The 13375-nt window shown below is 45.6% G+C and overlaps 1 protein-coding gene across 1 annotated transcript; it reads right to left on the bottom strand.

The window, feature by feature from the left end:
* Positions 1 to 530: 530 nt before the first annotated feature.
* On the bottom strand, positions 531 to 1520 carry LOC142992174 (trace amine-associated receptor 13c-like). Its single transcript, XM_076142503.1, has one exon. The coding sequence runs from the start codon at positions 1518 to 1520 to the stop codon at positions 531 to 533; it is 990 nt and encodes a 329-aa protein (XP_075998618.1).
* Between the last annotated feature and the right edge of the window lie 11855 nt (positions 1521 to 13375).

The following is a 13375-nucleotide window of genomic DNA, read 5'->3' as shown; positions in this document are numbered from 1 at the left end:
AAGAAAAGGTTGCCAAAGCGTGAATCAATGTAAAAGTTTTCAAATCAAATATGTCCAGTTGTAACTTGAAAGACATTGCAGTGACTAGGACTGCAACATATATATATCTTAATCAAAATACTGTGGAGTATCTGTGCCGTTATAGTGCAATCATCATACATAAAATAACAAACAACCGAAAGAAATACTCCTTACATTACAAATTAAATTTAAAAAGACAAAACAATCACCTGTCCCTAATGTGGACATTTCACCAAGGGCTTAAACTGTTTATCTGTGTAGCTGGCTCAGATCATTACATTACATTACGAGCATTTGGCAGACGCTTTTATCCAAAGCGACTTACATTACATTACCACCCTACGCAGAGGGGGGAGCAATTGAGGGTTCGGTGCCTTGCTCAGGGACACCTTGGCAGGGACTCGAACCTGTGACCCTCCAGTTCCCAAGCGGAAGCTCTACCCACTGAGCTACTGCCTCCCCCAGATCACATAAATGTATTGCTGTGATTGCTATGTTTAGGATTAATGTTAAGAAATTTTAAATGTAACAATCAGCTTTAAACATTTTCTGAAACAAGGATAAAACAGGGCATAAATAATTGGATTTAAGGTGGAATTTAAGTAACCCAACCAAAATAAAGCTTCAAAGACTGCAAAAGGTGAGCTGAAACCAGAGAAAGCATCGATTACAGAAATTATGAAATACGGCAGCCAACAAAAGATGAATGCACAGATGACAATACCCAGAGTCTTTGCTGCTTTGTGCTCTGACTGTTTAATCAACCCACCTTTTCCTCTGTCATTTGAATTCTTAAAATTGCTTATATCTTCAATCTTTTTTACATGCTGTTTAGCCACAAAAACTATTTTAGCATACAGGCAAATCATGACAGTGCATGGAAAGAAAAAGCAGATAATACTGTCCAGGATTCCCCAGAGGGAGTTTAATATAAAATTACAGCTGCCCAGGCAGTTTATAGATGCCATATATTCCTCTAACCCTGCTATATTTGCCTTTGAGTACAGAAGCCCAAAGGCATAAGTAGCAGCCAGTGCCCAGCTGGCACCTACCATAATCCAGGCCACTGACATTGTAATTGTCCTGGAATAATGCAGAGGATCGCATATTGCTTGATATCGGTCCACAGCAATGCAAATTAGGTGGAAGATAGATAGACTACAGAGAAACATGTCCAAACTGGAGTGAAGCAAACAAAAGGTATCACCATAAAACCAACAGCCATCAACTGTCCGAACGGAGCTGAAAGGCATCACAACAGCACCCACAAGCAGATCAACCAGAGCCAGAGACATAATCATCACATTGGTAGGCTTATGCATGTGCTTGAAACAGGCTACTGACAAAATGACAACAGAGTTCCCTACAACAGTAACCAGCATGCCTGCACCAAACACCAAATAGAGAATGACACAGGTCCCCCCAGTCAACTGTATCCTGACACAAGAGGCATTATAGCCTGGAAAACAGTACTGCTCTTCAGAAAGACTACCAGTCATTGTGCATCAACAGGCTTAGGCAAACAATCTCTCCTAAACCTTACAGGGAGCTCAGAGCTAGTGGGGGAACATTCCAAGAGTTAATATAGAGACCTCTGTCAGGTAGCCAAAGACACAGCCTTGGCAACACCTACAAATGATCTCTTGACACACAGATATGTCCAATGTCCAATGTCCATGTCTTTTTCATCTGAATACAAGAGACATTATTTTTCATTATTTCTATCGGTTTAATAGAGAGACAAAACAAGTTATGCTATGTGAGAGCTTACTTTGTATGATACAAGAGCAATGTAAAGCTACCTGTGGAAATACCATAACGTCCCACTCTGCAGTTCTAGGGGACCAAGCACAGAGGACTATTAAATGTATTGGTTCAATGAGCAGATGAAATCATTTTGGAATATATTTTTGTTGGCTTAATGACATTGAGACAATCCGTCTGGATTTTTTGTTTCCCTTTTCCAAAGAATATGTTGATTAATTTTGTTGTTATGACCTCTGCTCTCCCCGCCTCCGACAGTGACAGGAAAACACCACTATCTCTATCTTCCCTTATAAATACCCTCCAGTTAACCTACTCCACTATGTAAGCACTTTATAATTTTATTACTTATTATTCGTTGTCTACACTATTTCATTTGCACATAATACATTTTTTCATATATACTATATTTCACTTATATATTTATTTATTGCCACTGTATTTATTTGTTATTTATGTGCGTAACTGTGGTGTTTTTGTATATTTATATGAGTTTTTTTATTTTTGAACCCAGATCTTCACCAGGAGTGGAGGAATGTTTTAATGAGTCTTTTTATAATGGCCTCCGTGTGCCAGTGCACATTAAGTGTCTCGCACAGCTTGAAACAATCTTGTCAACCTACCAAAGAGTTATCAGTAGAACATGTCCGATGCACATACAGCAGACTCAGTGTGGCTTTGATTACATGTGATTCACACCGCCTTCGGTCCTGTATTCCTAATCTAAAGTTGCAGAATCTCTTCAATGATGAGTTTCATTGCATATCAGATAACTTGCACAGCCGTCTCTCCTTGTCACATTGTGTCAGCTTATGTTCCATTTTATCTTGAAACTCACTGTCTTGTCTGTTTCAGGCGTCTTCACTTCCTACCCTCCTGTGCTTCCCGCCAGTGTGATTAACTGCCTTCCTTAATGTCATTCACCTGTGTCTTGTTGCCTCCTCCCCTATCTCGTATTTTCAAAAGATGGCGTCGCAAATGGCTACCTCCGTGTGTTGGTGCGCCTTGTTTTTAGTTGTTTATCTATTTCTGGGGCAAATTCTTTTCTCGGGGCCTTTCTCAGCAGAGAGGAGCTCTGAAACATCAGGGGAACTACTCCAGTGGAATTGTTTCCCACCTTTCTTGACACATCTGAGGTTACTGGACGTTCTACTCGAGGGTTCACTAGCCCTTGTCCATGCAGTGAAACGGCAGAGGAGAGTAAGTAAGCCGGCGCTCTTCTTCGTCTCCGATTGCGCGGATCGCGTACACTGCTTCCGGGAATGTTTCTCTCCGATGTGCGTTGACTGCACCATTCTGAGTTGGAAGGCTGAATCACTCCGAGTTTCAACATCTCCTCCACCTCATGCTGCAGCTTTTCCACCAGCTGTTGTGGGACACAGTAGGGACAATAATGGTGTTTGCTATTGCGTGTAACATGACATTTGTTTAGCACTGGCACACGGTGGCCTAATAAAATAGAGCTAGACCCAGTAAAAGTACTCCTCCCTTCCTAGTGAGAACCCGGGTTCAAAACAAAGTGAGGGACAGAAAAAATATAAACTCATGACAATTTAATGGCTTAAATAAATAATGGAATAATGTATATATGTGTACGTTAAGTAATAAATAAATAAAAAGAGTTAAAATATAAATATAACATAACTAAAACATACACATATATAGTACGCACAAATAAGTAAATAAATAAATATAGGCATAAGTAAAATAAGCATATGAAATATAATACCATGCGACTAAATAAATAACTATAAAAGAATAAAAGGGGTTAGATAAATTAGTTAAAATGAGGGGTTGTCCGATCCAGGGGCTGAATGGGCAACACTCTTCCTCCCTTCCAAGCAATAAGTGGTAGCCTGTCTGTGTGAAGTGCTTCATGCATAATTAGGGATGTAAAATACAATATAAATAAATAAAAACACATATATAAGTAAAAAAAAAAAATAAGATATGTAAATGTATACAGACCGGTACAATAAGTGCTCGCGTGCGAGCGTGAAAGGGGCCGAGAACCCCTCCCCGCCACCGTGGGTCGTGTCCTCCCTCTGTTCCTAAAAAACGTCCTAAATCCCTCTAAATAAAGTAAAAATAATTAATAAATGGGAAGAAAGAAGACATGCTCATAAAACATAAATAAGGAGCCATTATTGTTGTCATAAAAGAGGCGGCAGGTCATGAGAGTATGTAATATTGATTTAAAGTGCTCTGATAGATTAAATAAATTAATACATAGATATATAAATAAATAAATACCTAAATAAAAAACCCACATGAGAGACATGACCCCCGCCCGATAAATAAATACTTAAAAAAATAAAATGAACCTGGGTTCTCTCCCTTTTCTTCCAGGGGGCCCAAACTGTTGTTGGTCATGTGCACGGTCGGCCAGTAATTTAAATTTGTGAAAAATGTTTTCATCCCCGAGCGGGGTTTGAACCCGCAGGCCACACGCACCAACATAATAAACTTAACAAAGAACTCTCTCATTTTGGGCCCAGAGGAGGAGCTGCTGCTGAAGGGGTTAACTTTCATTCCTGCCACAGTTCCGAGACACAGCGGGAATCTCGTGAGGGACATCCACAGATTTAATAGGAAGCTAAAAATCATTGACTATTTTGTCTATGGGGATGACACAACAACACAAACCATTCACGCTCCCATCACAGTGGGAGCCAATTAATAAACTCATCACACATAAACAAATTCTACACAGTCCCCCTCATCCCAATGCTGCAGGACAAGCTCTCCCAGCTTCACCTGCCCGACTCCACCTGCAGGTAGATCACAGACTTCCTGACTGACAGGAAGCAGCACGTGAAGCTGGGGAAACATGTCTCTGCTTCACACTCCATCAGCTTCGGTTCCCCTCAAAGCTGCGTTCTTTCCCCTCTACTCTTCTCCTTGTATAAAAACGACTGCACCTCCAGTCATCAATCAGTCCAGCTCCTGAAGTTTGCGGACGACACCACCCTCATTGGACTCATCTCTGATGGGGACGAGTCCACGTACAGGCAGGAGATTGACCGTATGGTGAATTGGTGCGAGCAGAACAATCTGGAGCTTAATGCTCTGAAAACAAAGGAGATGGTCGTGGATTTTCGACTGAGCGCAGCCCCACCCACCCCCATCATTCTGTGTGACTCCCCAACAGTCTTTTCATTTCCTGGGATCCCAGGACCTCAAGTGCGAGCTCAACATCAGCTCCCTCACCATAAAAGCCCAGCAAAGGATGTTCTTCCTGCGGCAGCTGAAGAAGTTCAGCCTGCCAAAGACAATGATGGTGCACTTCTACTCTGCCATCATTGAGTCCATCCTCACCTCCTCCATCACCGTCTCATACGCTGTGCGGAAAAGGTGATCGGCTGCAACCTGCCGTCCCTCCAGGACCTGTACGCCTCCCGGACCCTGAAGAGGGCAGGCAAGATTCTGGCCAACCCCTCCCACCCTGGATACAAACAGCTTTTAACCCTACCCACTGGCAGGAGGCTGAGGTCCATCAGGACCAAAACCTCACGCCACAAATCCAGCTTCTTTCCCCCTGCAGTGGGCCTTATCAACAAGGCCCAGGTCTTCCACTGACTTCAGAACAAACCCCTGCACGTTCACTATACTTTACTCAACAGTATTCAATTTAGTTAATTTATTACAATAAACCCCTGCACATTTTTTAAAACTTTATTTAACAGTATTCATTTAGTTAATTTATTTCATTTAGTGTGTTTTTTAATTTATTAATTCCTGAGCTGCTGTTCGTATGTGTTGTTTTAAATGATGTTTCTTGTTGTCTTTTTTTATGTTATTTGTAAGCACCAAGGCTTCATGGCCAAGTAGTACCAAAATCAAATCTCACTCCCGCTCAAAAGACTGCAATAAAATCACTCAGCAATAACCCGGACATCATTATTAAACCGGCCGACAAGGGGTCCTGCATTGTGATCATGGACAAGTCCCAATACATACAGGAAGCACACCGACAATTAGAGAACACACAACACTACATCCCTATAACATACTCACTGCAGACACGGTTACTAAATACATGATCATGGAAGTAGTGGACTCCTTGTTGGCTGGCAATTTTATCACTAGGAACCAACACAACTTTCTACTCTACCCGGACACACCATGTGACCAGCTGTTCTATCTCCTCCCCAAAATCCACAAAGACCCAGAGAAGTGGACTGTCCCTCACGAGATTCCCCCGGGGAGACCTATCGTCTCGGACTGTGGCAGCGGAGCAGCAGGACTATTTAAGGCTGGAACTTGCTGTGCCAAGCCTGTTGGTCATACCAGATCTTCTGGCTTTTCTAGGCCTCACGTCATTGACCTCCACCTCCTTCTGGTATCTTGCCAGCCGATCCCTCATCTCAAGCACAAACTGCACCACCCCTCTATCGCTTGGAGTTGTGGGAGGGGTCTCCCAGCTTTTTAGGAGCAGAACCGATGGCCCCTGTACCTCCCAGCCACATAGCAGCTCAAATGGCGAGGAACCCGTTGAGGGCTGGGGAACTCCTAGGCGAAGAGTAGAAAGGTTCTAGTGGCCTGAGCTGCTTCTCAAAGTGGAGTTGGCGAGGGGATTTTCTTGGCCCCTTAGTGCCACCCTCACACAAACTACTGTCAAGGTCTGGGAGTGGTTGGACACCAACTTTCGCCAGGGCACGAGTTACCACAGGACAAGAAAGATTCACATTGACCTCCCTTTTATCCCCAGAGTCAGTCACCGTTGGCAGTTCCTTTCCCTGCAGTAAGCCCATGAGTACAGGTAAATTCCATCCCAGGATGGCATAGACAGGCAACTGTTCTACCACCCCAACAGTCAACAGATAAGGTTGCTCATCAATGGTAACAGTTAAGTCAGCTTAAGGATAAGGATGCTTATCCCCAAGCACACACAAAATGTCAGCTTGTCTGCTGTAATCAACACTGCCCACTGGCACCAGACTGTGCTTAACCAGAGACATGAAGCTGCCAGTGTCCAACAGTGCAGTTACCTGCTGGCAATTGACAGTCACAATTGTATAGCGCTGACCTCAAACTTCCTCATCCCCGGTGAGCCCCATCTCAGGCCTGGGTGCATGACATGCACCTGTGACCTAAGCTTTGCGTATGGGACACACAGAAGCTTTGTGGCCTGGCTGCTGGCAATTAAAAACAAACAAAGTCCTTACCGGATGCGCATTGGTTTGGGGCAGGGCTGGTGTTACCTAGAAGCTACTGGCTACTCTCCCTCTTTGCAGGCCTGGGCTGGGGTGGCTGGAGTGTTGGTCAGTGTGCTGCACTGGTGGAGCGTATAACTGGTCCTCCTCTCTGAGCGTTGAGGTACTGTAGAGCCAGCTTAGCAGCTGCGAGTCGGTCCGCTGGCTCATGCTCCTTCACCCAGGTCCTCGCCTCAAAGGGAAGTACCCGGAGTAGCTGCTCCAAGATGATGGCCTCACCGACTTCCTCCTTGCTGTGCTGCTCTGGCCGAATCCAGCACCGGTAGAGGCCCTTAAGGCGGTGGTAGGTCTGGGTCGGGTTCTCGCCAGGTAGCACAGTAGTTGACCGGAACTGCTGCCGATAATCTCTGGGGAGATGTCAAACTTGGTCAGCAGCGCTGCTTTCAGGTCAGTATAGCAGTGGGCTCTCTCCTCGTCCATCACGGTGTAGGCCTCCATTGCCTTCCCAGACAGCAGTGGAACGAGTCGGCATGCCCACTCACTGTCCAGCCATTTCCATGTTTAATGTGCTCAAAACGTAGCAAATAATTCTCAATGTCCTCACCCATCTGATATTGTGGAATTCTTGGCTCAGTATAGTGTCTCCATTCTGGCCTTGGCTGGTCAGGTCTGCTGCTAGAGTCCTGATAGTGGAGAGAGGCTGCCTCTGCCGATGTATGATGTCGTAAATGCTGATGTGCAGGGGTTGGCAGTTCCGATCTGGGACTGCCTGCTGTCACTGTGCTTGGCTTGCAACAGTAACTGGCAGGTTCAGAGCAGGCGGTGCTTGGGCAACATTTTGCCATGGCTGGGCGGCATAATGAGGCAACTGGACAGTCATTGGAAGAGAGGCCCTCAGGCTTTGAAGTCTCTCATCATTGTCAATAGTTCTCCACCTGATCCACTTGTCAAGACTGGGGCTGTGGGAGCTGCTGTGGCCGTCCCGGACCTGTATTCCTCATCGTCTTCCTCTGACGATTACGATGATGACACCGCTGTCTCCCACGCCAGGTCTACACTGGTGGTTGCCATCTCATGCTGCTCTCGCCGCTGGGAATGCAGTCCAGTGTGCTGCCTTGGAAGGCAGGTTGTCTTCTGACTAGCCATCCCACTTCTGACACCATATGTCGCGGGGTTCTTTTTCAAACTCCACAAAACAGGCGTAGTCGAACAATATTAAGCTGATGTGATTTATTATGCCAGCCTCCAAGGTGCAAATCTTAAGAATATTTAAAAGTAGCACAAAGATGAAAAAACAGCAAAACAAAATATCACAAAAGCGAGTTCCTCAATAACTCGTACAGCTTTCACAAAGAAAAACAGAACTCAATACATAACCTGGAATTTCAGTGTTACCTCCTCCGTAACCAAACCAAGACTGACGTTTCCCAGGCCCAAGGAAGTCTCTTTAGCATCCGTAGCCCCTCCCACTAGGCTTAACAATTCCACAAGAAATACAGTTTCCTATCACACACACAGCAGCCACAGCTTCCTTAAACCCAAATATATATTACAAAACTAATTTTACAAACAGAAACATAATTATGCTGATTCACGTGACCGTGAAAGTGCGCGAAAACGGCGTATTTAACAACGGAAAATGTACAACGTGGTGAGTGTACCTGAGGTTTGTGTGAATGTATGCTTAGACCAGTGGTTCTCAAACTTGAGAACTTTACAGCACGAGTACAAAAAGTTACTGACACAATCTGAAAGTTGTGTCAGTTGACAACAACAGTTTCAACAAAAACCCAAATTCTTATTGAAAAATAGTTACTAACACAACCTGAAAGTCGTTTCAGTTGACAACAGTTTCGACCACAAAATTCCAAATTCTTATTGGAAAGGAAATAATAAACATTTACAAGTTTTATTAGTGCAGAAAATGCCACAATAACATGCTTCATTAAAGTTTCAAGTTTCAGGGGAAAGGGAGCATGTAGGTACCATCAGTGGTACTTACTACACAGTTTGAGAACCACGCGCTTAGACAAACATAGAACTGCCAAGTGTGCACCCTTGGTTGCAATGTATGTGTGTGTGCTGCGTTGCTCTGTCACAGAGAGCGATCCGAAACAATGTGGTTGTGGACCTTTCACCTGAAATTCAGAACACCTGCGCCTCTACACAGGATCCACCTTCACACTCCCAGACCCAACTCATCCCTTCACTTACCTGCAAGGGAGGGAGGGCAAAACATGATGAGGGGGACAACCGAGGATATCATTATCTCTGAAATAACCCACTCTGAGCCCTCCTCAACTCCCTTATCAACATCACCACCTGCATCACCCACTAATAATACACGTACACATAGACTCACAAAATACCCAAACACAACAGGTAAATACACAGATTGAAACATATCACTCCAACACTCATTATAGGGGATTCCAATCTTAACTTGATTGAACACATAGTACATTCAGACATACAAATTGATAGTTATCCGGGCTCTAAATTCAAATTTTACAAACTCAAAACCGCACTCACACGTAGTACACGGAATTATTTCAGATTGCATTAACAATAGAGAGCAACACCCCACAAAAACTGCCATAAGACAACTGCAGGGTCTCTGGAGGACGGCCAAGCTCACCTTCCCGAAACGCCTCCATCCACATCCCCATTATTAATTACTCTGATGCTCTACCAACCACTCAGCAAGAAAACCTGGCAGCACTAAATGAGTATATCACTTGCCACTATAACCATCTAGTAGATCTCACAGGCTGCGTTTCCGAGTAGGCGCGGACTTGATCCACTGGACCACGGCTTGCAGCATTTTTAAGTATTGGCTCTAGCAGTTAAACTGGGTCTGATGGAAAAGCGCACGGGCCACACTGCCCTGCGCACTAACATAATAAACCTGACAAAACATTGGATCCTTTCAGACCCAGAGGAGGAGCTCCTGCAGAAGGGGGCTCACTTTTATTCCGGCCGCAGTCCCGAGAGACCGGGGGGAACTCGTGAGGGACGTCCACAGTTATAACAGGAAGCTAAAGATTGTGGACTATTTTGGCTATGAGGATGACTACCAGCACAAACCATTCACGCTTCCATCACAATGGGAGCCACTACAGACACAGATATCATCACCAATTAATTAACTCATTACACATAATAAACAAATTTTACAAAGTCATCCTCATGGCCAAATAGCTCTGAAACTAAACCTCACTCCTGCTCAAAAAACTGCAATAAAATCCCTCAATAACCCGGACATCATCATCGCACCGGCTGACAAGGGGTCTGCAATTGTGATCATGGACAAAGACAATTACAAATACATTCTAGAAGCACAACGCCAATTACGAAACACACAACACTATACTCCTATAACACACTCACTGCAAAACACACACAAAGTCCATGATCACAGAAATTGTGGACCCTTTGTTGGCCGGTAACTTCATCACTAAAACCATACGAAAATATTAAAATGAACACCGCTGCGCTGTTTTCTCTCTGTCTCCTGAGGCCGTCTGATTTACATTTATTGTCCACTTGATGCCACAGTAGAGCAAATGAAGCAACATGGAGCTTCTGCCCATGTGTCGAGCAATTGGATGGAAAGGCTTCATGAAGCTTCATCCCGCCATCACTTGTGAACTTCACAAGACAAACTGGCACAGGACATGGACTACTTATACATGAGGTAAGGGCACACAAGTAACAAAGATCAGGGGCAGGGCATACGATCACAGGAGCGGGAAAACACACAAAGGTAGGAAGTTAAGTGACCTGGAACGAGAGGGAAAGGTACGTTTCAAAACAAAACAGGAAGTGCAAGATGACACTAGACATGAGTGACAGTAACTTAACATAACGTGAGGGACAAGGACGAGACATTAAACACTGAACATGAACTAAACTATAAGATGGCCTGACTCTGACTAGAGACATGACATTAAATAATCTGGCAGGACATGACAGTACCCCCCTTCTAGGGCCGAAATCTTGGATGAGAGTTTTGTCCACGATGTAGTTGGACGGGAGCCACTAGCGTTCCTCTGTGCCATAACCTTCCCAATCGACAAGGAACTGTCGACCTCGACCACGGTTGCGGACAGCAAGAAGCTTCTTGACCATGTATGCCAGACCGCCTAAGACGATCCGAGGGGGAGGAGGAGGCTTGGAAGTGGGCACAAGGGGACTGTCCTGGACTGGCTTGACTTTGGCGACGTGGAATGTTGGGTGGACCTTCAATGACCTGGGGAGTCTTAGACCGACAGAGACTGGATTAATAATTTTTGAAATTGGAAAAGGGCCCACAAACCTTGGGGCCAACTTCCTGGAATGGACTTGGAGAGGTAGGTCCTTTGTGGCAAGCTACACCTTTTGGCCTGGTCTGTACAGTGGAGCTGGTCTGCAGTGGCGATCCGCTAACTCCTTCATCCGGGCTGAGCTGCGGAGAAGAGCCTGCGGCGCTCGGGCCCAGATCCGGCGACTGCGCTTGACCAAGGCACAGTCGCAGGCGTACCCATTGGTGCAATGGAAAAGGGAAAGGCCGGTGGAGGCCGTAGGCAAGGTGTTGGGGTGAGGTGGTCACTCCAGATGGTCTGATTCTGGGACACAAGGCAACGAAGGCTTGTCTGTTTGACCATTGGATTGTGGGTGGTATCCTGAAGACAGGTTGACGGTGTCGCCAAGGAGACGGCAGAACTCCTTCCAAAACCTTGAAACGCATCGGCGAAAGTGCGGCGGGTGTTCTGTGTGCCGCACCAGCGGTGAGTGCGCCGCCAGTTCACCGGTGAGTGCGCCGCCAGTTCACCGGTGAGTTCACTGGTGAGTTCACCAGTGAGTGTGCCGGTGAGTGCATCGATGAGTGCGCCGGCACACTATCGGTGTACCCGGCAAACGGCAAGTGCGCGATAGTGTGAGTGATGGAAGGTCAAGTGGCCGGTGGGGGGGCCACTGGGGGGGCCTACGATTTTCCCCCTCCCTCCCTAATGTCGCCACTGGATGTGGGACCATGGGCATTAAGGAACTGGAAGGGGATGGAGCAGAACCATCTGAGCACTGGATGATGTTTTATTCCAGGCACACTGGACAGGCCGCCACACGAATACGAATACTCGAATACCTCCGACTTCATGGATGGACACCAAAACCGCTGCTTTAGCACAAACATGGTCCGCTTAACCCCGGGATGGCATGATAGCGAGGATGTGTGACCCCTGTAAATTACCTTGGATCGCAGTGCCACTTGAACAAACAACTGGTTGCCTGGACAACCACTAGGTGCTGGACTCACATTAGCTTGCTTTAACATCTTCTGCTATCTGCCATGACACCGCCCAAACCATATGGTTGAGTGGAAGGATTGATTCGGGTTCTCTGGCACTAGGTTAAGCTTGACAGTGCATCTGGCTTGGCATTCTGTGATCCTGGTAGATATGATAACATGAAGTTGAACCTGTTGAAAAACAAGGTCCACCTAGATTGACGCAAACTTTTGGCTTTCCCAATGTATTCTAGGTTCTTGTGGTCGGTCCACACAATAAATGGTTGGTCAGCCCACTCCAACCAATGTCTCCTCTCCTCTACTGGCCAGCCTCTCCTTCCAGTTTGCACTGTCAAGCTGCTGGACACACAGAGCAGGGAGGACAGCGGCTGCCTTCTCTTCACAAGCCTCCATAGAGAGCTCCGTTTCCACCACATCTTTGGTCTTGGCTGGTTTTCTGCTCTTCCTTCCGTCCTGTTTGCCTCTAGGGTTTGTAGGCTCATTTTTTTTAGGGACCAGAAAGCCTTTTCCGCCTGGGAGTCCCCATGAAAAAGGAATCTTGGGAGAGGTGAGTGCATGCAGGGGTGCAGCAACTGTGCTACAGTTACGGATGAACTTAAAGTAAAACATTTCCAAACCCCAGAAACTGCTGGACCCTTTTCCTGTTAACAGGAGCGGGAAAACACACAAAAGCAGGTCCACAAGTGACCTGGAACGAGAGGGAAAGGTACGTTTCAAAACAAAACTGGGGCAGCGAGTTTTAATCTTGGAGAATTCCACATAACAACAAAAATATCGTCTATTGCATCGAATGTACACATTGTTTTAAACGTTATATAGGAGAAACCAAAAATACTCTCTTTAGCAGATTAAAACTGCATCGGTACAAAATTAAATACAACATCAAAGACACACCACTAGTCCGACATTTCCACAGACACGGAATCCATCTAAACATCAGTGTTTGGATCTACCTACCGCTTCATGTGTAATTTCTCTATCACACATTACCACAGAGCTCGGACACACAGTCTTTTTAAGCGTTTTTTTGAAAAATGTAGAGAGCGTTTTGGCTGATCTGGTCCAGTGGAAGGCTCGTTGAGCCGGTACGCGGTTGTGCCAAGTTCAAGCGAGGTCGGGGAAACAAACTTTTCTAGATGTAATTCAC

The sequence above is a fragment of the Genypterus blacodes genome, unplaced genomic scaffold (genome assembly GCF_046128005.1).
Source record: "Genypterus blacodes isolate CSIRO-AG114 ecotype Tasmania unplaced genomic scaffold, CSIRO-AGI_Gbla_v1 ptg000003l_1, whole genome shotgun sequence".
In the NCBI taxonomy this organism is placed as follows: domain Eukaryota; kingdom Metazoa; phylum Chordata; class Actinopteri; order Ophidiiformes; family Ophidiidae; genus Genypterus; species Genypterus blacodes.
Note: the sequence above shows the minus strand (reverse complement) of the source record. Positions and strands in the feature narration are given on the sequence as shown.